We start from the raw sequence: 26,255 nt of genomic DNA on the forward strand, positions 1-26,255 counted from the left end.
GAAGTCTGCATCCTTCAAGAAAAACATGATTTTCATGCAGGACAATGCTCCATCACACGCGTCCAAGTACTCCACAGCGTGGCTGGCAAGAAAGGGTATAAAAGAAGAAAATCTAATGACATGGCCTCCTTGTTCACCTGATCTGAACCCCATTGAGAACCTGTGGTCCATCATCAAATGTGAGATTTACAAGGAGGGAAAACAGTACACCTCTCTGAACAGTGTCTGGGAGGCTGTGGTTGCTGCTGCACGCAATGTTGATGGTGAACAGATCAAAACACTGACAGAATCCATGGATGGCAGGCTTTTGAGTGTCCTTGCAAAGAAAGGTGGCTATATTGGTCACTGATTTGTTTTTGTTTTGTTTTTGAATGTCAGAAATGTATATTTGTGAATGTTGAGATGTTATATTGGTTTCACTGGTAAAAATAAATAATTGAAATGGGTATATATTTGTTTTTTGTTAAGTTGCCTAATAATTATGCACAGTAATAGTCACCTGCACACACAGATATCCCCCTAAAATAGCTATAACTAAAAACAAACTAAAAACTACTTCCAAAACTATTCAGCTTTGATATTAATGAGTTTTTTGGGTTCATTGAGAACATGGTTGTTGTTCAATAATAAAATGAATCCTCAAAAATACAACTTGCCTAATAATTCTGCACTCCCTGTACAATAATTGGAAAAAAGACACTGATGGGGTTATTAAATTGCAAGTCAGTTGTATATTTATTCTGAATGCAGACCAATCTCTCCTTTATATAAAAATCCTTAATATCTCACAATACAGATCAAAACACCGGTGTATCCATTCATACAAAGCTAAAAAAAATGTACATAAAAAATAAACGTATAAAATGTTGCTAAGAGTTAACCTCACTATAGAATATATATTGAGGAGTAAAAAAAATACCAGAAAGGCTAAAAGACCTAATTAGAATCTAATGTCTCTGCAAGATGTTTTTTACTCTTCAAGCGTCTTTTTATAAAGGTGCAGGGACTCAAAGGGACATATTAAAAAATCCTTGATGAATGTTAAGATAGAAATAAATCCCAGTTCCAGCTGCGGTTAAAAGTTAGGGATGTTAAAATACATGTTTATATTACTGTTTATGTTGCTGTTTATGAATTAGCACGCCTCCCTCATACCTCTCGTGACTCTATCTGAACACTCCTGTGTAAGTCACTTTATTTCCGGGAGCTGCGTGGTCCGCAAATTGAAGTCCTTCGTTTCTGATTACTTTTCTGGGTGATTTAACTGCCACTCTGTAGTGACCACTCTCACTGTGCTGAATCCTCTCACCGTTGTTCTCCCAAGTGGATCACCTGACCGCAGCCAATCAATCTCCTCCTGGGTACACTCTGCGTCAGGTCTAGATCCCCTTTTGATTTTTCTGTGACACTTCCAGGAAAAAACAAAGTTATTTCTGTGAGCGCTCACCTTTCAACTTCTATTTCTGATTCAGCAATATCTTTTAAAAGACTTTTTCTCTCAGACTTTTTGAAAACGATAGAACAAGAAATATGACTCTCTCAACATGTTTCGGCTCAGATGCCTTTATCAAGATGCCATATTTGATCAGATTGGTGCTTTTATAGCCTGTGTAATCCCCACTGCATTGTTGCCATATTGTTAACACTTCAAGTCCCTATTAGCCTTTCAGAATCTTGTTGATACTGTATTTACTGTAATAGAGTTTACTTTAAATTGTAAATATAAATAAAAATAAAAAGGAAAATTAAACTGAAATAAAAATAAGATTAACATAAAATTGTGAATACAGATATAATCATATAAACATATAATATTAGGTGAAATGTAACCACCCCCTACTTATCAATTATTTACCTATCAAAAAAAACCATAGTCATATTTAAAATAGTTTATAAAATGTGATAATAATTTATAAACTGTGATATTAAATATAATAATAAAAAAATATATATATGTGTGAAGAAGTGTACTTATTACAAAAATTATTCTAATAAAAATAAAATAATCATGGTCGTGCATATTTAAAATCGGCCATTTCTATATATTATAGAACATATCAGTTATAAATTCTGCTCTGTGCTTATCGTGAAATTTATATCAAGTGATTCTATCCACTTCTAACTCCAAAGTGATAAAGTATATATATATATATATATATATATATATATATATGTATACATACACACATACAAATATAGGGAATTCAAATTACAAAACTTAAAAGAAAAAATTGTGGAAACTAATAACAAGATAATACCATATTTATTGGAAGAGAAATGGAAGAAAATAGATTGTGATATCAAGGATAGAATATCCAAATTAGAGAAAGAACTAGTAATCCTTAAGACAAACTAAAACGTGATCTGGAAGATTATAAAAATGATCAAGTATACAGTTATAAAAAAGGAAAGGATTATAATAAATTTAATAAATCAAACAAATCCCACTATACAAGGGGACAGTATCAAAATCATATGCAAACAGAAAATAGTAGATCTACAGAAAATATGGATATTAATACGAGTAGTCAGGGTGGGTTTAATGTCCAAAATAACACGTTACAGACAAATGCATCTAATGATGCCATCAATGAGAGAAATAAAAATTTAAAATCTACCACTACATCGCATGCAATCGCAAAGGATGAAGATAGGGGAGCTAGACCCAAAGAACACCATAATAATGACTATTCAAATAATTATACTAATAGAAATTATAACCAACCTAGAAGAGGGAGAGGTCAATCAAATAATCAAAGAAGGGGTGGTTATAGATATAATCAGGATCGTACACAAATCCAGCATTCTAATCCTCATAATCCCAATATGTGGTCTAAGGAAGGTGTAATTAACACGGATCAAGGATCCACAAATAATAGGTGGAATGAACCTCATTTTTTAGAACAACAACCAATATATCATCCTCCATGGGAATCGAAAGAAGGGCATTCCCCACTAGTAATAGGGAACAGAGAGAACAGGAAGAGACCCAGAGACACAAGAGAATGGGAACCAAACGAGGGAAGAGAGGGGGCCAACGATCCAAAAAAACAGAGGGAAAAAAGGAATTATTAGAAAAAGTGAAGAATAATATAGTTAATCTGTCCAATGTTACCCTTGATGATAAGGATGTACTTTTATTAAATAAAGGGCTTAAATTTGCACCTAAGAAACTTCCGAACAAGTTTGAGACTTATAATGATTTACAAAAGTTCATCAGAAAACTGAACCTGAAAAGGTATTTTGCTAAACTTCCCACCACACGTTATGTGTGTAATGAGGATATCTCTGCTAAGGTGGTCCCTGAAAATATAAATTTATTTAACAAAGAAGATTTGGATACCCTTAATATACTCAATCAACTAGATACTAGGGACAGTGATTTAGTGATTACAGGTAGTGGCATTGAAGAACTGTTGAATTTAAGTACTCATGAAGTAGAAAATGACATTATGCACAGTAACTTCAAGCGCCCTTCATCTTTCAATCCAATCCACACACAAGGAGAATGTATCCCTGTCTTTAATAAAATAGTAACGAACGAGTTTAATAAATATTTTGATTCTGGGGCACACTCCAAAAAATTCAAATTTAGGGATAATTTAAGTAAAGATGAGAGATCATCTTTAAATAGACTTAAGGAGAATGACCTCATTTCCATTAGACAAGCAGATAAGGGAGGAGCCATAGTTGTTCAGAACAGAGTTGATTATTTGGATGAATCTAATCGTCTCCTTAATGATCAGAACACATATTCTAAGCTTCGAGGGGATCCTACTATTGAACTTAATAAGAATCTACTCAAAGTTTTAACAGATGCTAAAAATGACGGAATTCTTAACAATGAGGAATTTAGATATATTTATACCCCTTACCCTAAAATTCCGGTATTCTACCATATACCCAAGCTTCACAAGAATCCCACAAACCCCCCAGGTCGCCCGATCATTTCGGGGATAGACTCCATCACGAGCAATTTGTCCACATACGTTGACCACTATATGCAACCTATAGTGAAAAATATTAGATCATATGTGAAAGATACTACAGATATTATCAATAAACTCGAAGGTTTGCATTGGGAAGAGTCATATGTGTGGATAACTTGCGACGTGGCGGCCCTCTATACAAACATACCCCATGACAAGGGAGTGGAGGCTTTTTGTCATAAAGGGAGATCTGTGGGATTATCTGAGAAGCATTTGGGATTTTTAGAAAACAGCATCAAATTCATTTTGCATAATAATTATTTCTGTTTCAATAATTCTTATTATAAACAAGTACAGGGTACGGCCATGGGTACTCCCATGGCACCCTCATACGCTAATCTATACATGGCAACTTTTGAGGACGAAATGATTTGGCACAACAATCCGTATGTTAACAATGTCGTCAGATACTATAGATATATAGACGACATTGTTATCATATGGAAGGGTGACATCAGTGAGGCAAAAAAATTCATACAACATATTGGGAATAACCATTTCAATCTCACGTTCACGGACAAGATGTCTAAGACTAACATTGAGTTTCTTGATATAGTCCTATTTGTTGATTCTGCTTCCAAATCAGTAATGGTTAGAAATTACAGAAAACCAACAGATAGCAATGGCTTCCTTAATGCCAACAGTGGACATTTGAATATCTGGAAGCAGAATATTCCATTTGGACAGTTTCGTCGTATTAGACGAAACTGCTCAAGAATTGAGGACTATCAGATAGAAGCAGAGATTCTTCAAAATAAATTGATAGAAAAAGAATATGACTCAGACCTAGTCATAAGGGCCAGAGAAGAAAATGCCACTTGTGAACGTAAGAATTTATTAATAGCCAGTAAAGTCCAAAAGGAAGCCAATACACGTAGTAGAGAAGATAATATGAGATGTATCACTACTTATAGTGAAGGTGCAGGTTTCATAAAAAGAACATTGTCCAAACATTGGGATATATTAAAAGCAGATAATATATTGGGACCTATTATTGGAGAAAAACCAATTGTCACTTTCAAAAGAAACAGGAACTTAAAAAATATATTAGCCCCTTCAAAAATTGGAGCCCCCCTCAAGAATAAAGCACCAAATTTAGGAACCTTAGACTCATGGGTAACAAACAAACCAGGAACTTTCAGATGTGGAAGGGCTAATTGTTGCATGTGTTCCCACAGTTTGAATCGAGATTTTATTATGAACTGGAACAGTACTAAGAGAGTATCTATTAAATCAAGAGGCAATTGTCACTCCACATTTGTAGTTTATGGTCTAACCTGCGAATGTGGGAGGATCTATGTAGGTAGAACTAAGAGGAAAATAAAGAGGAGATGTTATGAACATATTACAAATATAGAAGATGGATTGAAAACACACAGTGTTTCAGAACATTTTAGAGTATACCATCAGCAAGATCCTAGTAGCCTTAAAATTAGCATATTAGAAATTGTTCCAATAGGTGTTAATCCACATCAAAGACTAACAATTCTTAGACAAAAAGAAACTAAATGGATACAAGAGCTAGGCAGTTTAACTCCGAATGGATTAAACATCGACCTTGATTTACAGGCGTTTATGATATAGAGAGGATAACATCTACTTCTAATTCGCATTGTAATTAATTAAGATTTTCAGACATTTATGATATAGAGATGATAACATCTCTCGTAAATTTATATACTAACAGAGGATTCATAGGTATTCATAATATAGAGAGTTCATATTTTGATGAGGTTTTTTGATAGGGAGATTTTAACTAAAGATGCGTGTTAGATTTTTAAATAATTGTGTAGTGTTTAGGTTTTTTGGGATGTTTTTATTAACATGAATTTATTTTAATTATTTTTATGTATATGGGTTAATGACAATAGACTAATACTAATCCCATCACTGTTTTTAGAATCATGTTTTTAAATTAAGTATAGCATAATATAGGATTTAATACTAAATTTACTGCAACTCTGAATGAAGTTTTATGTTATTTATGTGTAGCGCCGTCACTCTGGTGCGGATGTTTTATCAGCCTGAAAGCAATATATTTTTTTATATATGTTAATTTTTATATATGTTAATTTAAGTATCATTTCAGGCAATATCGTTGTGCGATATATTTATATAATACGAATAGAGTGACATTTATTGGACATTAGGCTCTGACATACTGAGCACACATTGGTCCGTTTTGAAGGGTGTGAGAACCAGCTAACCACTAAGCCAGCACGCAACACGTAAGAGGTGTGTCAGGGGCGCATACATAAAGGAGGATTTCGTTGAACAAGAGCAGCTGATCTCTAGGTCTTGAAAAAGTCCTGATAGGCGGGACGAAACGCGTAGACGGAGGAGCAGCCCGTCATTGGTCATCACTATTTCTTACAGCCGCATTGGAATTCAGAACAAGCCGAGACAAGCCGGGAGAAACAGCCCGCCAATAACGAACTCTTGATATCGAGTGTGAGCAGTGTATCCGGCTGATAAGTACTGCAGAAAATTCATTGAGCTAACGAGTTGGAGTGTTTGTTTAAGGCGTCATTTTTTAATACTTCTTGTAAGTGCAATATATTAATTGCTTGGAATAAATTGTTTTTTGATTCACCTTGAGTCGTGGATGCGCTCTGTTGCTTTTTTCGTTCCAGTTTTTACAATCAGCGCACCCCTGAGTGCCCTGTGTGAAGGAGCAGCACCACCACTCTGATCACTAAGGAGAAATCTACGGGGAGGATTGAAGAGGTCCTATTGGCAGTAACATTATTGGTATTTCTACCCTACTCCTTAAGTCATGATAGATATGCCTGTTGGTTCTTCTTCTTTATCTTAAACACATCTAATAACCACTATATTGATTGTGATATCCATTATAAATATAGAGTGTGTTTTGAAGCCTAACTGTGATATTAGAAGTCTAACTTTGATATTAGAAGTTCCAACTTTGACATTTATTGTATTGTACACTCATATTGAAGTTGTATTTTTCACCACCAGTACCTGTGGGGTGAATTAATTAATTATTTGTTGATCAATTGTACAGACAGCAAGCGCAGTAATTTTTGTGTAAGTTTTATACACACATACATATAAAAAATACATATAAAAAATCAAAAAACTATATTACATTCCATATGTGACCATTACCCTTAAAATTCTACAGTATAGATGCTATTCTATAATATGGTTCAAATCTAGCTCACTGTTTAAACCTTTGGGATATAAAGTCCCAAATTTATATATAAATTCTGCTTCTTGCCTTAATAACCTATATTCCATGTTTTCCCCTCTATTATTTTTAACTAATTTCTTAATTCCCCAAAAGATAAGATCCTTGGGGTTCTTATGATCCTTCTCATAGAAATGTTTATATAGTCTTGTATCTGTTTTTCCTCGTTCAATGCTTCTAATATGTTCTCTCATTCTATCACGGAGCATTCTACTTGTCTGCCCCAAATATTGAAAATTGCATGAACATTGAAGTAAATATATTACATTAGTGTCAGAGGATCTAATTGTTTATTTTATAATATATTCCTCTTTCTTGTTTTATGATTTTACCGATTTTGTTTTTTTACTGTGCACACATGACTTGCATGTGTGACAGGGGTAGAAACCCTGTATCTTTTTCCCCCAAAAGGCTCCTGTCTCTTTCCTTTTTCTCAACTTTGTATTCACTCGGGGAAAGAATATTTTTTAAAATTCTTCACTTTTCTGAAAATAAATTCAGGTTTCTTACTTATTTTTTGACCTATCAATGGATCACTTTTTATTAAATGCCAATGTCTAGCTACAATTTTCTCTATAAATCTGTGTTGGGAAGAATAGTTGGTTATAAATATTCTGATATCACTTTCTTCTATGTGATTTCTTTTTGGTACTTTCACATTTTTCAAAATTTTATCCCTATCCGTTTGTCTCACTTCCTCTATTGTTTTTTGGATATTTTCAATATTGTACCCTTTTTGTATAAATCTTTCTTGTAAAATTTTAAATTGTTTATCGAAGTCACTAATATTAGAACAATTACGTCTGATCCTTAATATTTGCCCTTGTGGAATATTTTGTTTCCACCTTCTATGATGGTTGCTTCTATAATCTATATAATTGTTAGCATCAACTTTTTTGAAAAAAGTAGCCGTAGTTACTTCATTTTCAATAATATAAATTTCTATATCTAAAAAGGAAATTTTCTTACTACTGTACCCATGGGTAAACCTTAGGCCTAGCTGATTTGTATTCAAGCCTTCTATAAATAGGTGGAGTAATTTCACATCTCCCCTCCAGATAAAAAACATATCATCTATAAAGTGCTTGTAGAGCACGAGATTCGCACCCCAGGTTGTAGTTTCAAAAAACAATTTCTTTCATGTAATTAGCAAGAGTCCATGAGCTAGTGACGTATGGGATATACATTCCTACCAGGAGGGGCAAAGTTTCCCAAACCTCAAAATGCCTATAAATACACCCCTCACCACACCCACAAATCAGTTTTACAAACTTTGCCTCCTATGGAGGTGGTGAAGTAAGTTTGTGCTAGATTCTACGTTGATATGCGCTCCGCAGCAGGTTGGAGCCCGGTTTTCCTCTCAGCGTGCAGTGAATGTCAGAGGGATGTGAGGAGAGTATTGCCTATTTGAATTCAATGATCTCCTTCTACGGGGTCTATTTCATAGGTTCTCTGTTATCGGTCGTAGAGATTCATCTCTTACCTCCCTTTTCAGATCGACGATATACTCTTATATATACCATTACCTCTACTGATTCTCGTTTCAGTACTGGTTTGGCTTTCTACTACTTGTAGATGAGTGTCCTGGGGTAAGTAGGTCTTATTTTCTGTGACACTCTAAGCTATGGTTGGGCACTTTTTTATAAAGTTCTAAATATATGTATTCAAACATTTATTTGCCTTGACTCAGGATGTTCAACGTTCCTTATTTCAGACAGTCAGTTTCATATTTGGGATAATGCATATGAATAAATCATTTTTTCTTACCTTAAAATTTGACTTTTTCCCTGTGGGCTGTTAGGCTCCCGGGGGCTGAAAATGCTTCATTTTATTGCGTCATTCTTGGCGCGGACTTTTTTGGCGCAAATTTTTTTTTCTGTTTCCGCCGTAATACGTGTCGCCGGAAGTTGCGTCATTTTGACGTTTTTTTGCGCCAAAAGTGTCGGCGTTCCGGATGTGGCGTCATTTTTGGCGCAAAAAGCATTTAGGCGCCAAATAATGTGGGCGTCTTTTTTGGCGCTAAAAAAAATATGGGCGTCACTATTGTCTCCACATTATTTAAGTCTCATTATTTATTGCTTCTGGTTGCTAGAAGCTTGTTCACTGGCATTTTTTCCCATTCCTGAAACTGTCATTTAAGGAATTTGATAAATTTTGCTTTATATGTTGTTTTTTCTATTACATATTGCAAGATGTCCCACGTTGAAACTGAGTCAGAAGATACTTCTGGAAAATCGCTGCCTGGTGCTGGAGCTACCAAAGCTAAGTGTATCTGCTGTAAACTTATGGTATCTATTCCTCCAGCTGTTGTTTGTACTGTTTGTCATGACAAACTTGTTAATGCAGATAATATTTCCTTTAGTACTGTTACATTACCTGTTGCTGTTCCGTCAACATCTAATACTCAGAGTTTTCCTGATAACATAAGAGATTTTGTTTCTAAATCCATTAAGAAGGCTATGTCTGTTATTCCTCCTTCTAGTAAACGTAAAAAGTCTTTTAAAACTTCTAATTTTTCAGATGAATTTTTAAATGAACATCATCATTCTGATTCTGATAATGGTTCTTCTGGTTCAGAGGATTCTGTCTCAGAGGTTGATGCTGATAAATCTTCATATTTATTTAAAATGGAATTTATTCGTTCTTTACTTAAAGAAGTCCTAATTGCATTAGAAATTGAGGATTCTGGTCCTCTTGATACTAAATCTAAACGTTTAGATAAGGTTTTTAAATCTCCTGTAGTTATTCCAGAAGTCTTTCCTGTCCCTGGTGCTATTTCTGAAGTAATTTCCAGGGAATGGAATAATTTGGGTAATTCATTTACTCCTTCTAAACGTTTTAAGCAATTATATCCTGTGCCATCTGACAGATTAGAGTTTTGGGACAAAATCCCTAAGGTTGATGGGGCTGTCTCTACTCTTGCTAAGCATACTACTATTCCTACGGCAGATGGTACTTCCTTTAAGGATCCTTTAGATAGGAAAATTGAATCCTTTCTAAGAAAAGCTTACTTGTGTTCAGGTAATCTTCTTAGACCTGCTATATCTTTAGCGGATGTTGCTGCAGCTTCAACTTTTTGGTTAGAAGCTTTAGCCCAACAAGTAACAGATCATAATTCTCATAGCATTATTATTCTTCTTCAACATGCTAATAATTTTATTTGTGATGCCATCTTTGATATCATTAGAGTTGATGTCAGGTATATGTCTCTAGCTATTTTAGCTAGAAGAGCTTTATGGCTTAAAACTTGGAATGCTGATATGTCTTCTAAGTCTACTCTGCTTTCCCTTTCTTTCCAGGGTAATAAATTATTCGGTTCCCAGTTGGATTCTATTATCTCAACTGTTACTGGAGGGAAAGGAACTTTTTTACCACAGGATAAAAAATCTAAAGGTAAATGTAGGTCTAATAATCGTTTTCGTTCCTTTCGTCACAACAAGGAACAAAAGCCTGTTCCTTCATCCTCAGGAGCGGTATCAGTTTGGAAACCATCTCCAGTCTGGAATAAATCCAAGCCTTTTAGAAAATCAAAGCCAGCTCCTAAGTCCACATAAAGGTGCGGCCCTCATTCCAGCTCAGCTGGTAGGGGGCAGATTACGTTTTTTCAAAGAAATTTGGATCAATTCCGTTCACAATCTTTGGATTCAGAACATTGTTTCAGAAGGGTACAGAATTGGCTTCAAGATAAGGCCTCCTGCAAAGAGATTTTTTCTTTCCCGTGTCCCAGTAAACCCAGTGAAGGCTCAAGCATTTCTGAAATGTGTTTCAGATCTAGAGTTGGCTGGAGTAATTATGCCAGTTCCAGTTCTGGAACAGGGGCTGGGGTTTTATTCAAATCTCTTCATTGTACCAAAGAAGGAGAATTCCTTCAGACCAGTTCTGGATCTAAAAATATTGAATCGTTATGTAAGGATACCAACATTCAAAATGGTAACTGTAAGGACTATCCTGCCTTTTGTTCAGCAAGGGCATTATATGTCTACAATAGATTTACAGGATGCATATCTACATATTCCGATTCATCCAGATCACTATCAGTTTCTGAGATTCTCTTTCCTAGACAAGCATTACCAGTTTGTGGCTCTGCCGTTTGGCCTAGCAACAGCTCCAAGAATTTTCACAAAGGTTCTCGGTGCCCTTCTGTCTGTAATCAGAGAACAGGGTATTGTGGTATTTCCTTATTTGGACGATATCTTGGTACTTGCTCAGTCTTCACATTTAGCAGAATCTCATACGAATCGACTTGTGTTGTTTCTTCAAGATCATGGTTGGAGGATCAATTCACCAAAAAGTTCATTGATTCCTCAGACAAGGGTAACCTTTTTAGGTTTCCAGATAAATTCAGTGTCCATGACTCTATCTTTGACAGACAAGAGACGTCTAAAATTGATATCAGCTTGTCGAAACCTTCAGTCACAATCATTCCCTTTGGTAGCCTTATGCATGGAAATTCTAGGTCTTATGACTGCTGCATCGGACGCGATCCCCTTTGCTCGTTTTCACATGCGACCTCTTCAGCTCTGTATGCTGAACCAGTGGTGCAGGGATTACACAAAGATATCTCAATTAATATCTTTAAAACCGATTGTACGACACTCTCTGACGTGGTGGACAGATCACCATCGTTTAGTTCAGGGGGCTTCTTTTGTTCTTCCGACCTGGACTGTAATTTCAACAGATGCAAGTCTTGCAGGTTGGGGAGCTGTGTGGGGGTCTCTGACAGCACAAGGGGTTTGGGAATCTCATGAGGTGAGATTACCGATCAATATTTTGGAACTCCGTGCAATTTTCAGAGCTCTTCAGTCTTGGCCTCTTCTAAAGAGAGAATCGTTCATTTGTTTTCAGACAGACAATGTCACAACTGTGGCATACATCAATCATCAAGGAGGAACTCACAGTCCTCTGGCTATGAAAGAAGTATCTCGAATTCTGGTTTGGGCGGAATCCAGCTCCTGTCTAATCTCTGCGGTTCATATCCCAGGTATAGACAATTGGGAAGCGGATTATCTCAGTCGCCAAACGTTACATCCGGGCGAATGGTCTCTTCACCCAGAGGTATTTCTTCAGATTGTTCAAATGTGGGGACTTCCAGAAATAGATCTGATGGCCTCTCATCTAAACAAGAAACTTCCCAGGTATCTGTCCAGATCCAGGGATCCTCAAGCGGAAGCAGTGGATGCATTGTCACTTCCTTGGAAGTATCATCCTGCCTATATCTTTCCGCCTCTAGTTCTTCTTCCAAGAGTAATCTCCAAGATTCTGAAGGAATGCTCGTTTGTTCTGCTGGTAGCTCCAGCATGGCCTCACAGGTTTTGGTATGCAGATCTTGTCCGGATGGCCTCTTGCCAACCGTGGACTCTTCCGTTAAGGCCAGACCTTCTGTCGCAAGGTCCTTTTTTCCATCAGGATCTCAAATCCTTAAATTTAAAGGTATGGAGATTGAACGCTTGATTCTTAGTCAAAGAGGTTTCTCTGACTCTGTGATTAATACTATGTTACAGGCTCGTAAATCTGTATCTAGGGAGATTTATTATAGAGTCTGGAAGACTTACATTTCTTGGTGTCTTTCTCATCATTTTTCCTGGCATTCTTTTAGAATTCCGAGAATTTTGCAGTTTCTTCAGGATGGTTTGGATAAAGGTTTGTCTGCAAGTTCCTTGAAAGGACAAATCTCTGCTCTTTCTGTTCTTTTTCACAGAAAGATTGCTAATCTTCCTGATATTCATTGTTTTGTACAAGCTTTGGTTCGTATAAAACCTGTCATTAAATCAATTTCTCCTCCTGGGAGTTTGAATTTGGTTCTGGGGGCTCTTCAAGCTCCTCCGTTTGAACCTATGCACTCATTGGACATTAAATTATTTTCTTGGAAAGTTTTGTTCCTTTTGGCCATCTCTTCTGCCAGAAGAGTTTCTGAATTATCTGCTCTTTCTTGTGAGTCTCCTTTTCTGGTTTTTCACCAGGATAAGGCGGTGTTGCGAACTTCTTTTAAATTTTTACCTAAGGTTGTGAATTCTAACAACATTAGTAGAGAAATTGTGGTTCCTTCATTATGTCCTAATCCTAAGAATTCTAAGGAGAAATCATTGCATTCTTTGGATGTAGTTAGAGCTTTGAAATATTATGTTGAAGCTACTAAGAATTTCCGAAAGACTTCTAGTCTATTTGTTATCTTTTCCGGTTCTAGGAAAGGTCAGAAGGCCTCTGCCATTTCTTTGGCATCTTGGTTGAAATCTTTAATTCATCATGCTTATGTCGAGTCGGGTAAAACTCTGCCTCAAAGGATTACAGCTCATTCTACTAGGTCAGTTTCTACTTCCTGGGCGTTTAGGAATGATGCTTCGGTTGATGAGATTTGCAAAGCAGCAACTTGGTCTTCTTTGCATACTTTTACTAAATTCTACCATTTTGATGTGATTTTTTCTTCTGAAGCTGTCTTTGGTAGAAAAGTACTTCAGGCAGCTGTTTCAGTCTGAATCTTCTGCTTATATTTTCAGTTTTTTTTTCTTTATGAGATTTAAACTTTATTTTTGGGTGTGGATTTTTTTCAGCGGAATTGGCTGTCTTTATTTTATCCCTCCCTCTCTAGTTACTCTTGCGTGGAAGATACACATCTTGGGTAGTCATTATCCCATACGTCACTAGCTCATGGACTTTTGCTAATGACATGAAAGAAAACATAATTTATGTAAGAACTTACCTGATAAATTCATTTCTTTCATATTAGCAAGAGTCCATGAGGCCCACCCTTTTTTGTGGTGGTTATGATTTTTTTGTATAAAGCACAATTATTCCAATTCCTTATATTTATGCTTCGCACTTTTTTCTTATCACCCCACTTCTTGGCTATTCGTTAAACTGATTTGTGGGTGTGGTGAGGGGTGTATTTATAGGCATTTTGAGGTTTGGGAAACTTTGCCCCTCCTGGTAGGAATGTATATCCCATACGTCACTAGCTCATGGACTCTTGCTAATATGAAAGAAATGAATTTATCAGGTAAGTTCTTACATAAATTATGTTTTTTCAAAGTAACCCATAAAAAGATTAGCATATCTCGTGCCCATAGCAGTTCCCTGAATTTGTTGGTAAAAATGTCCATCAAAGTTAAAATAATTATTAGTTAGAATAAAGAGAATGCATTCAAGTAGAAATTCTCCCTGTGCATAAATCATTTCCTCATCTTTTCTAATATAATATTCAACAGCTTTAAGACCTAGCTCATGCTTTATGGATGTATACATGGAGCTCACATCACATGTGACTAGTATAAAGTTTCTCTCCCATTTTATGTCATTCAATATGTTCAGAAAGTGTGTGGTGTCTTTTAAATATGAAGGTATTTCTTTTACATATTTTTGTAGATATTTGGCCGTATATTTTGACAAATTAGATGTTATAGAGTCTAGCCCCGATATTATGGGTCTTCCTGGTGGATTTTCTAAGTTTTTATGTACTTTAGGGAGAAAGTAAAATATTGGGGTTCTAAGATATTTAATTAGTAAAAAAAAATTCTTCATTCTCTGAAATGATATTATTTAGTTTTGCTTCTTTCACTAGTTTATTTAGTTTCTCTGTCTTAACTTCTATCGGATCATTCTTAAGTTCCTTATAGGTTGGTGTATCCCCCAAAAGTCTATAAACCTCTTCTAGATATTTTATCTGATCCATCACTACTATACCCCCCCTTGTCAGCCTGTTTTATTATTATACTCCTATCTTCCTGTAGTTGTTTGAGAATAGTTTGTTCTTTTTTTGTTAGATTCCATCTCATTCCTTTTTTAATGTCTAATTTTTCTAAATCCTCTTTTACCCTTTTCTCAAATAATTCTATCTCTTTCCCCTTTTCCTGTGTCAGATAGAACGTGGACCGTTGTTTTAAGTTTGTATGTATATACACATTTCTCTTGTAAGGTGTATCCAGTCCACGCATCATCCATTACTTGTGGGATATTCTCCTTCCCAACAGGAAGTTGCAAGAGGACACCCACAGCAGAGCAGCTATATAGCTCCTCCCCTAACTGCCATATCCAGTCATTCTCTTGCAACTCTCAACAAGGATGGAGGTAGTAAGAGGAAAGTGGTAAAATATAGTTAGTTTTTTCTTCAATCAAAAGTTTGTTGTTTTTAAATGGTACCGGAGTTGTACTATTTTATCTCAGGCAGTATTTAGAAGAAGAATCTGCCTGCGTTTTCTATGATCTTAGCAGCTTGTAACTAAGATCCACTGCTGTTCTCACATATGTCTGAGGAGTGAGGTAACTTCAGAGGGAGAATGGCGTGCAGGTTATTCTGCTATGAGGTATGTGCAGTTATAAGTTTTTCTAGGGATGGAATTGCTAGAAAATGCTGCTGATACCGGATTAATGTAAGTTAAGCCTAAATACAGTGATTTAATAGTGACTAGTATCAGGCTTACTATCAGAGATATATACTCTTTAAAATTGCAATATAAAACGTTTGCTGGCATGTTTAATCGTTTTTATATATGCTTTGGTGATAAAACTTTATTGGGGCCTAGTTTTTTCCACATGGCTGGCTTGATTTTTGCCTAGAAACATTTTCTAGAGGCTTTCCACTGTTGTAGTATGAGTGGGAGGGGCCTATTTTAGCGCTTTTTTGCGCAGTTAAAATTACAGACAGAGACATTCAGCTTCCCTCAGCAGTTCCCTGAATGCTGTAGGACATCTGTGAAGGGCTCTAAAGGCTTCAAAAGTCATGTATTGAGGAAGGTAGGGCCACAGCAGAGCTGTGGCAGTTGTGACTGTTAAAAAATGTCTATTTCCTTTTTTTGATCCGTTTTTTGTATTAAGGGGTTAATCATCCATTTGCAAGTGGGTGCAATGCTCTGTTAACCTATTACATACACTGTAAAAATTTCGTTTGATTTACTGCCTTTTTTCACTGTTTTTCAAATTTTGACAAAATTTGTTTCTCTTAAAGGCACAGTACCGTTTTTTATATTTGCTTGTTAACTTGATTTCAAGTGTTTTCCAAGCTTGCTAGTCTCATTGCTAGTCTGTACAAACATGTCTGACATAGAGGAAACTCCTTGTTCATTATGTTTAAAAGCCATGGTGGAACCCCATATGAGAATGTGTACTAAATGTATTGATTTCACTTTAAACAATAAAGATCAGCTTTTGTCTTTAAAAAATTTATCACCAGAGGATTCTGACGAGGGGGAAGTTATGCCGACTAACTCTCCCCACGTGTCAGACCCTTTGACTCCCGCTCAAGGGACTCACGCTCAAATGGCGCCAAGTACATCAAGGGCGCCCATAGGGTTTACTTTTCAAGACGTGGCGGCAGTCATGGATAATACACTGTCAGCGGTATTAGCCAGGCTGCCTGAATTTAGAGGAAAGCGAGATAGCTCTGGGGTTAGACGTAATACAGAGCATACAGACGCTTTAAGATCCATGTCTGATACTGCCTCACAAAATGCAGAAGCTGAGGAAGGAGAGCTTCAGTCTGTGGGTGATATTTCTGACTCAGGGAAACCTGATTCTGATATTTCTACTTTTAAATTTAAGCTTGAGAACCTCTGTGTATTGCTTAGGGAGGTTTTAGCTGCTCTGAATGACTGTGACACAATTGCAGTGCCAGAGAAATTTTGTAGACTGGATAAATACTATGCAGTGCCGGTGTGTACTGATGTTTTTCCAATACCTAAAAGGTTTACAGAAATGATTAATAAGGAGTGGGATAGACCCTGTGTGCCTTTTTCCCCCCCTCCTATTTTTAGAAAAATGTTTCCAATAGACGCCACCACACGGGACTTATGGCAGATGGTCCCTAAGGTGGAGGGAGCAGTTTCTACTTTAGCAAAGCGTACTACTATCCCTGTCGAGGACAGTTGTGCTTTTTCAGATCCAATGGATAAAAAATTAGAGGGTTACCTTAAAACAAAAATGTTTATTCAACAAGGTTTTATCCTGCAGCCCCTTGCATGCATTGCTCCTGTCACTGCTGCTGCGGCGTTCTGGTTTGAGTCTCTGGAAGAGGCTTTACAGGCAACGACTCCATTGGATGACATACTTGACAAGCTTAGGGCACTTAAGCTAGCCAATTCTTTTGTTTCTGATGCCATTGTTCATTTGACTAAACTAACGGCTAAGAATTCTGGATTTGCCATCCAGACGCGTAGGGCGCTATGGCTTAAATCATGGTCAGCTGACGTGACTTCAAAGTCTAAACTACTTAACATTCCCTTCAAGGGGCAGACCCTATTCGGGCCTGGTTTGATGGAGATTATTGCTGACATTACTGGAGGAAAAGGTCATGCCCTTCCTCAGGACAGGTCCAAATCAAGGGCCAAACAGTCTAATTTTCGTGCCTTTCGATACTTCAAGGCAAGTGCAGCATCAACTTCCTCTTCTACAAAACAAGAGGGAACTTTTGCTCAGTCCAAGACGGCCTGGAAACCTAACCAGTCCTGGAACAAAGGCAAGCAGGCCAAAAAGCCTGCTGCTGCCTCTAAGACAGCATGAAGGAACGGCCCCCTATCCGGTAACGGATCTAGTAGGGGGCAGACTTTCGCTCTTCGCCCAGGCGGGGTCAAGAGATGTTCAGGATCCCTGGGCGTTGGAAATTATATCTCAGGGATATCTTCTGGACTTCAAAGCTTCCCCCCCACAAGGGAGATTTCACCTTTCACGATTATCTGTAAACCAGATAAAGAAAGAGGCATTCTTACACTGTGTGCAAGACCTCCTAGTTATGGGAGTGATCCATCCAGTTCCAAAGGAGGAACAGGGACAGGGCTTTTACTCAAATCTGTTTGTGGTTCCCAAAAAAGAGGGAACCTTCAGACCAATTTTGGATCTAAAGCTCTTAAACAAATTCCTCAGAGTTCCATCATTCAAGATGGAAACTATTCGTACCATCCTACCTATGATCCAGGAGGGTCAATATATGACTACAGTGGATTTAAAGGATGCTTATCTTCACATTCCGATACACAAAGATCATCATCGGTTCCTAAGGTTTGCCTTTCTAGACAGGCATTACCAGTTTGTAGCTCTTCCCTTCGGGTTAGCTACAGCTCCAAGAATTTTTACAAAGGTTCTGGGGTCGCTTAAGGCGGTCCTAAGGCCGCGGGGCATAGCAGTGGCCCCTTATCTAGACGACATCCTGATACAGGCGTCAAACTTCCAAATTGCCAAGTCTCATACGGACATAGTACTGGCATTTCTGAGGTCGCATGGGTGGAAAGTGAATGAGGAAAAGAGTTCTCTATCCCCACTCACAAGAGTCTCCTTCCTAGGGACTCTGATAGATTCTGTGGAAATGAAAATTTACCTGACGGAGTCCAGGTTATCAAAGCTTCTAAATTCCTGCCGTGTTCTCCATTCTATTCCGCGACCTTCGGTGGCTCAGTGCATGGAATTAATCGGCTTAATGGTAGCGGCAATGGACATAGTGCCGTTTGCGCGCCTACATCTCAGACCGCTGCAACTATGCATGCTCAGTCAGTGGGATGGGGATTACACAGATTTGTCCCCTCTACTAAATCTGGATCAAGAGACCAGGGATTCTCTTCTCTGGTGGCTATCGCGGGTCCATCTTTCCAAAGGTATGACCTTTCGCAGGCCAGATTGGACAATTGTAACGACAGATGCCAGCCTTCTAGGTTGGGGTGCAGTCTGGAACTCCCTGAAGGCTCAGGGATCGTGGACTCGGGAGGAGAAACGCCTTCCAATAAATATTCTCGAATTGAGAGCGATATTCAATGCTCTTCAAGCTTGGCCTCAATTAGCAACACTGAGGTTCATCAGATTTCAGTCGGACAACATCACGACTGTGGCTTACATCAACCATCAAGGGGGAACAAGGAGTTCCCTAGCGATGTTAGAAGTCTCCAAGATAATTCGCTGGGCAGAGACACTCTTGCCACCTATCAGCGATCCATATCCCAGGGGTAGAGAACTGGGAGGCGGATTTTCTAAGTCGTCAGACTTTTCATCCGGGGGAGTGGGAACTCCATCCGGAGGTGTTTGCTCAATTGATTCATCGTTGGGGCAAACCAGAACTGGATCTCATGGCGTCTCGCCAGAACGCCAAGCTTCATTGTTACGGATCCAGGTCCAGGGACCCAGAAGCGACGCTGATAGATGCTCTAGCAGCGCCTTGGTCTTTCAACCTGGCTTATGTGTTTCCACCGCTTCCTCTGCTCCCTCGACTGATTGCCAAGATCAAGCAGGAGAGAGCATCGGTAATCTTGATAGCGCCTGCGTGGCCACGCAGGACCTGGTATGCAGACCTAGTGGACATGTCATCCTTTCCACCTTGGACTCTGCCGTTAAGACAAGACCTTCTAATACAAGGTCCTTTCAATCATCCAAATCTAATTTCTCTGAGACTGACTGCCTGGAGATTGAACGCTTGATTTTATCAAAGCGTGGCTTCTCCGAGTCAGTCATTGATACCCTAATACAGGCACAAAAGCCTGTCACCAGGAAAATCTACCATAATATATGGTGTAAATATCTTTATTGGTGTGAATCCAGGAGTTACTCATGGAGTAAGGTCAGGATTCCCAGGATATTGTCCTTTCTCCAAGAGGGTTTGGAAAAAGGATTGTCAGCTAGTTCCTTAAAGGGACAGATTTCTGCACTGTCTATTCTTTTGCACAAGCATCTGGCAGATGTTCCAGACGTTCAGGCATTTTGTCAGGCTTTGGTTAGAATCAAGCCTGTGTTTAAACCTGTTTCTCCCCCATGGAGCTTAAATTTGGTTCTTAAAGTTCTTTAAGGGGTTCCGTTTGAACCTCTTCATTCCATAGATATCAAACTTTTATCTTGGAAAGTTCTTTTTTTGGTGGCTATTTCCTCGGCTCGTAGAGTCTCCCGAGTTATCTGCTTTACAATGTGATTCTCCTTATCTGATCTTCCATGCAGATAAGGTAGTTCTGCGTACAAAACCTGGGTTTTTACGTAAGGTGGTATCTAATAAGAATATCAATCAAGAGATTGTGTCCTAATCCTTCTTCAAAGAAGGAACGTCTTTTACATAATCTGGACGTGGTCCGTGCTTTAAAGTTTTACTTGCAAGCTACTAAAAATTTTCGTCAAACATCTGCTTTGTTTGTTGTTTACTCTGGACAGAGGAGAGGTCAAAAGGCTTCGGCAACCTCTTTCTTTTTGGCTAAGAAGCATAATCCGCTTAGCCTATGAGACTGCTGGACAGCAGCCTCCTGAAAGGATTACAGCTCATTCTACTAGAGCTGTGGCTTCCACTTGGGCCTTTAAAAATGAGGCTTCTGTTGAACAGATTTGCAAGGCGGCGACTTGGTCTTCGCTTCATACCTTTTCAAAATTCTACAAATTTGATACTTTTGCTTCTTCGGAGGCTATTTTTGGGAGAAAGGTTTTACAGGCAGTGGTACCTTCTGTTTAAGTTCCTGCCTTGTCCCTCCCTTCATCCGTGTACTTTAGCTTTGGTATTGGTATCCCACAAGTAATGGATGATCCGTGGACTGGATACACCTTACAAGAGAAAACACAATTTATGCTTACCTGATAAATTTTTTTCTCTTGTGGTGTATCCAGTCCACGGCCCGCCCTGTCATTTTAAGGCAGGTCAAAATTTTAAATTTAAATTACAGTCACCACTGCACCCTATGGTTTCTCCTTTCTCGGCTTGTTTCGGTCGAATGACTGGATATCGCAGTTAGGGGAGGAGCTATATAGCAGCTCTGCTGTGGGTGTCCTCTTGCAACTTCCTGTTGGGAAGGAGAATATCCCACAAGTAATGGATGATCCGTGGACTAGATACACCACAAGAGAAATAAATTTATCAGGTAAGCATAAATTGTGTTTTTCCTCATTGCGAAGTTCTTTCTTGCTAATGTTGAAAATTCCTGATGTGTCTATTTTTGTTTTTTTGATTTCATTATTTTTACTTGGTCATTTTCCTGTTGTCTATTGTTTCTATATGGCTGTTCATTCCTTCGCTCACCTGAATAATACCTATTCTGTGGCGTATAATGGGGTCTGAATGTTTGTCTACCCCTATTATTCCACTTTCTCCATTCATTTTCGGTACTCCGTGGAATTTACCTTGTCGCAGGGATCTGCTGACCAAGGTCTCTTTGTTCATCAATGTTTAGATTCTCTGAGGCTGACTGTGTGGAGATTGACCGCTTAGTCCTAGCCAAGAGAGGGTTTTATGAGAGAGTTATTTTTACTCTTATTGAAGCTCGTAAGCTGGTTGCTCGTCGCATCTATCATAAGTTGTGGAGGACCTACTTGATCTGTTCTCCAGGATGTCCTGGAGAAGGGCTTTTCTGCAAGTCCATTGAGGCGACAGTTTTGACCCTGTCTGTGTTACTGCCCAAGAGGTTCACTGAGCCTCCAGATGTGTAGCATTTTGTTAAGGCTCTGGAGCCTATGCATGAAGTAGACAATAAATTGTTTTCTTGGAAGGTTCCTTTTCTTCTGGCTATTGCTTCGGTGCACAGAGTATCTGTGATTGCTGCCTTGCAATGCGTTCCTCCTTATCTGGCTTTCCATGCTGATAAGACTGCTCTTCGATCCAAGTTAGGTTTTCTTCCTAAGGTTGTGTCATTTCGCAACATCAATCCAGAGATCGTATTTCCTTTTTTATGTTCTATTCCTTCTTTGTCGAAGGAACGTTTATAACGTAATTCTGGATGTGGTTTGTGACTTGAAGTTCTATCTTCAGGCCACGATGGATTTGAGACAAACTTCTTTCGCTGTTTGACCCCTACGCTTCCTGGAAAGGAGAACAGAGGGCCTTTTCAACTTCCTTATCTGTTTGGCTGCGGAGTGTAATCCGTTTAGAATAGAGTCAGTGGGACATAAGCCTCCTCTGAGGATTACGGTTCATTCTACGAGAGCAGTGGTTTCCTTTTGGGCCTTCAAAAATGAGGCCTCTATGGATCAGATTTGTAAGGCGGCTACCTTATTCTCCTTACATACTTTTTCCAAATTTTACAAGTTCGTTCTTTTTGCTTCTGCTGGAGCAGCCTTCGGGAGAAAGGCTTTGCAGGCTGTGGTGCCCTCAGATTAGGGTCCTCTCTTTTTTCCCTCCCGTTAGCATTCCATGTACTCCTAGAGCTTGGGTATATGTTTCCCACAGGAAAGGAATGCAGCTGTAAACTCTTCCCATATTAAGAAGGAAAACATAAATTATGACTTACCAGATAATTTCCTTTCCTTCTGTATGGGAAGAGTCCACAGCTCCTGCCTGTGTTCTCCGATGGGCAGCCCTACATTTAAATTATTCTTCTGGCACCTTTTTCACCCTGATATTTCTCTTACTGTTCCTTGTTACCTCGGCAGAATGACTGGGCTTATGAGGAAGTGGGGGAGGTATTTAAGCCTTTGGTTGGGGTGTCTTTGCCTCCTCCTGGTGGCCAGGTTCAGTATTTCCCACAAGTAAGGAATGCAGCTGTGGACTTTTCCCATACAGAAGGAAAGGAAATTATCTGGTAAGTCATAATTTATATTTTTGGGGGTTGAAGTGATGAATCTGTTTTATCTAGCTGTAGTAGGTTTCACATCCCAGTAACCAGGACACTGGCATTAACTTCTGTGGATAGGTATGACAAACTGTACCTGATTCTGGACTTATGTAAACACCATACTTTTTCATAGTGGTTTTATTTGCAGTTGTCTAAAAAGCGGGTTCCTTAATACTTAAAGTTGAGGTATAAAGGAAATTGGAAGCAAAACATCCATTATCTGAGATAAAACCACTTGATCGATTAATTGGCTGGAAACGCTGAAAACTGATGCATCTGAAGATTGATGCACTCAAATTCACACCTGTATACCCTCGTTTTGTTATACTGCTTAATATCTGTTTGTGGTGTTGCCAATCTGTTTGATAAATTGGTACTCAGAACGGAAACACCAAGCAATAATATTAGAGCATATCATTTTTGCCTTATTATCTCCATTTAAGAACATAAAATGTAAGATTATATTAAGATTTTGGCATAGATATAAGCCCAATTGCACCTCCTGTAACATAAATAATTTGGGCTCTATCTGCCTTGACGGTTTTCAAGAAGTCGTAAACAATTTATCTTTGATGCTGCTAAAACTATTTGTTATTTAGACACACACACATGGAAAGTGAAATGGCTTAGGTTGCTCATGTTGTAACTGTTGTGTTGAGTAGGAATCCTGTTTCTCTGAACTATAAAAAGGATGTATTGTTTATTGATATATGATTAAATAAACTATATGTTTTCTTATGCTTTCTCCAGTCTCAGGCCATTGGACAAAAACTGCCACCAACTGTGTTCAGCTACAGCCACGTGCAACCAGTTCTTTATGCCCTTGGCGTGGGAATGTCCACCAAGGATCCAGATCATCTGAAATTCCTTTATGAAGGAAGTGAAGATTTTTGCTGTTTACCGACATTTGGTGTTATTCTTTCTCAAGCTTCCCTTATGGGTGGAGGACTTTCCTCAGTTCCAGGCCTTAGTATTGATTTTACTCGGGTAAGTTTTATTGATTTTTTTTTTTTTTTTTACAGGGACATAATTTGGATAGAACATTCAACTTTCCAATTTACTTCTTGTATCAAATTTGCTTCATTCCCTTGTTATCCTATGCTGAAGGAACAGCATTGTACTACTGACAGCTAGCTGAACACATCTAGTTAGCAAATCACAAGAGAAAATTGTGTGCAGGCCCCAATCAGCAGCTAGCTCCCTGTGATGATCCGGTGTACATGCGCTCAGGACACAGACCCTCAGGGCAGTGGTAGGGATTTGAAGACACTGACCCCTGACCTGGGGAAGAGTATCCTGGACGTGGATAGATTATATTCTGTGATTCATAGTTGCTAGGAGTTATTGTAGAATTCATGGAGAGTGCAACATTTGTATATTCTGGCTTCACTGTGACTTATAGTTAGTTAATAGGAGTAGCTGCAGGATTCAATGAGAGAAAAATATAGCAATGTGGAATGTTCAGGCTTCAGAGTAAACTGGTAGAAGATTGACACTTAGATGCAAACTAAGGTTTGTTGCAGGTTCACAGTACATAATATTATATATAGCTGTATGTCAGTAATAAGCAGAGCAGCACAGGTGATAGTCAAGTTGCAAGTTTTAGACATCAATTACTGTTTGTGCATATATTGGAGAATCACATGAAAGCTTTTAACTGAACACATAGATGCAGAGTTCTGAATATGTTAACATATTTGTAGAATGATATTTCAGCTATGACAACTTGTAGCAGAGAATAGTTATACAGTTCTGAGTAAGATGCTGTTGTAATAATTAGAGAGTGATGAAAACCAAAAGTATACTTGATTTATAATAAAGTTCAGAGTTTGTTAAAGGGACAGTCTAGGCCAAAATAAACTTTCATGGTTCAGATAGATTGCATACAAAGAGAGAAGCGCTCTACCAGGAACGAACAACAGCTCAGTGGCTTGTTCTATGGCGATTTACCACCCGGAGGCAGCCTCTTTTAGACCAGTGTGCTTTTCACAGAGGAAAACTTTCCTGAAGTATTTCAGTCTGATCCCGCCAAGTAAGGTCAGTCCAGCCCCGAAATACCAGGCAATTCTCCTCTGAACAAGGAACATGACAACCCCAGACGATCGTTTCGGCCTCCTATGGGCCTCGTCAGTGAGGTGCAGCCACATTCCTCTAAGCACACTGGGCAAGGAGTCCACGTCTGGTTTCCCCCATCACCCATAGGGAGACTTCCCCAGGGTCATAATAATTTGCATACAAAGAGAGAAGCGCTCTACCAGGAACGAACAACAGCTCAGTGGCTTGTTCTATGGCGATTTACCACCCGGAGGCAGCCTCTTTTAGACCAGTGTGCTTTTCACAGAGGAAAAGCAGAGCAGATAGAGCAAGTAATTTTAAACAATTATCCAATTTACTTTTATCACCAAAGTTGCTTTGTTCTCTTGGTATTCTTAGTTGAAAGCTTAACCTAGGAGGTTCATATGCTAATTTCTTAGACCTTGAAGCCCACCTCTTTCAGATTGCATTTTAACAGTTTTTCACCACTAGAGGGTGTTAGTTCTCGTATTTCATATAGATAACACTGTGCTCGTAAACGAGAAGTTATCTGGGGGCAGGCACTGATTGGTTAGACTGCAAGTCTGTCAAAAGAACTGAAAAAAGGGGCAGTTTCCAGAGGCTTAGATACAAGATAATCACAGAAGTTAAAATTATATTATTATAACTGTGTTGGTTATGCAAAACTGGGAAATGGGTAATAAAGGGATTATCTATCTTTTAAAAGAATAAAAATTCTGGTGTAGACTGTCCCTTTAAGTAGCAGTGTCCAGGTAACAAAATTGAATTATATGGATACTTGCGATTTGATGATTTTAAGCATAGGAAAGGCTGTAGCTTGAATAAGTTGGTAGTATTCATGCAGGAAACAGTCACAGACCTCTGTTGTTCAGGATCACAACTTCAAAGTTAATGCAAAGCACATTAGACCTGAGAAGGTTTAAAAAGAGGCTGAGGGAATCAGGTGCATGAATGATTAATCAGGCAGGCAAGCTGAATGTAAATACTGTCCAAAACAGCATGAGTGTCAGAATCAGGAAAGGCAGTCTTAAAGGGATAGTGACATTAGACTGAGATATGTAACACTCCCACTAGTGTAGGATATGTGCGAATTCTTGTTAAACAAGAGATCCATGAGAATGAAGCACATTTGCAAATTGAAGTGAATTGAAAAGTGTCTTAAAATTAAACTATCTATCTGGATCATGCTAGTTTAATTTTGACTCTTCTATCCCTTTAAAAGGTTTTTCTCTTTGTCATTATTATTTTTTTATAGGATTATTATTTCCCGTACACTGCAAGTGGCTTAGTATAACCTTAATGTTCAAGTTATTTAACAAACCTATTTTTTTCCTAACATATAGTGAGTCTACGGAATCATCAATTACTGTTGGGAATATCACGCCTGGCCAGCAGGACAAGACAAAGAGCACCACAGCAAAGCTGTTAAATATCACTCCCCTTCCCACAAGTAATGGGAAGTAACGCCACAGCCTTCTCCTCAAGCGTCCCAAACTTTATCGTCGCCACATGTAG

General features: G+C 38.4%; 1 protein-coding gene across 2 annotated transcripts in view; it reads left to right on the forward strand.

Annotated features, from left to right (window-relative positions):
• HSD17B4 (hydroxysteroid 17-beta dehydrogenase 4) overlaps nucleotides 1-26,255 on the forward strand; it is a 790,821-nt gene that overhangs the window by 317,988 nt on the left and 446,578 nt on the right. For both annotated transcript variants that reach the window (XM_053701594.1, XM_053701593.1), the window contains exon 14: nucleotides 23,436-23,672. In XM_053701594.1, coding sequence (XP_053557569.1) covers nucleotides 23,436-23,672 — 237 coding nt within the window. The remainder of the gene's footprint in view (nucleotides 1-23,435; nucleotides 23,673-26,255) is intronic.

The sequence above is a fragment of the Bombina bombina genome, chromosome 2, assembly GCF_027579735.1.
Source record: "Bombina bombina isolate aBomBom1 chromosome 2, aBomBom1.pri, whole genome shotgun sequence".
Classification (NCBI taxonomy): Eukaryota; Metazoa; Chordata; class Amphibia; order Anura; family Bombinatoridae; genus Bombina; species Bombina bombina.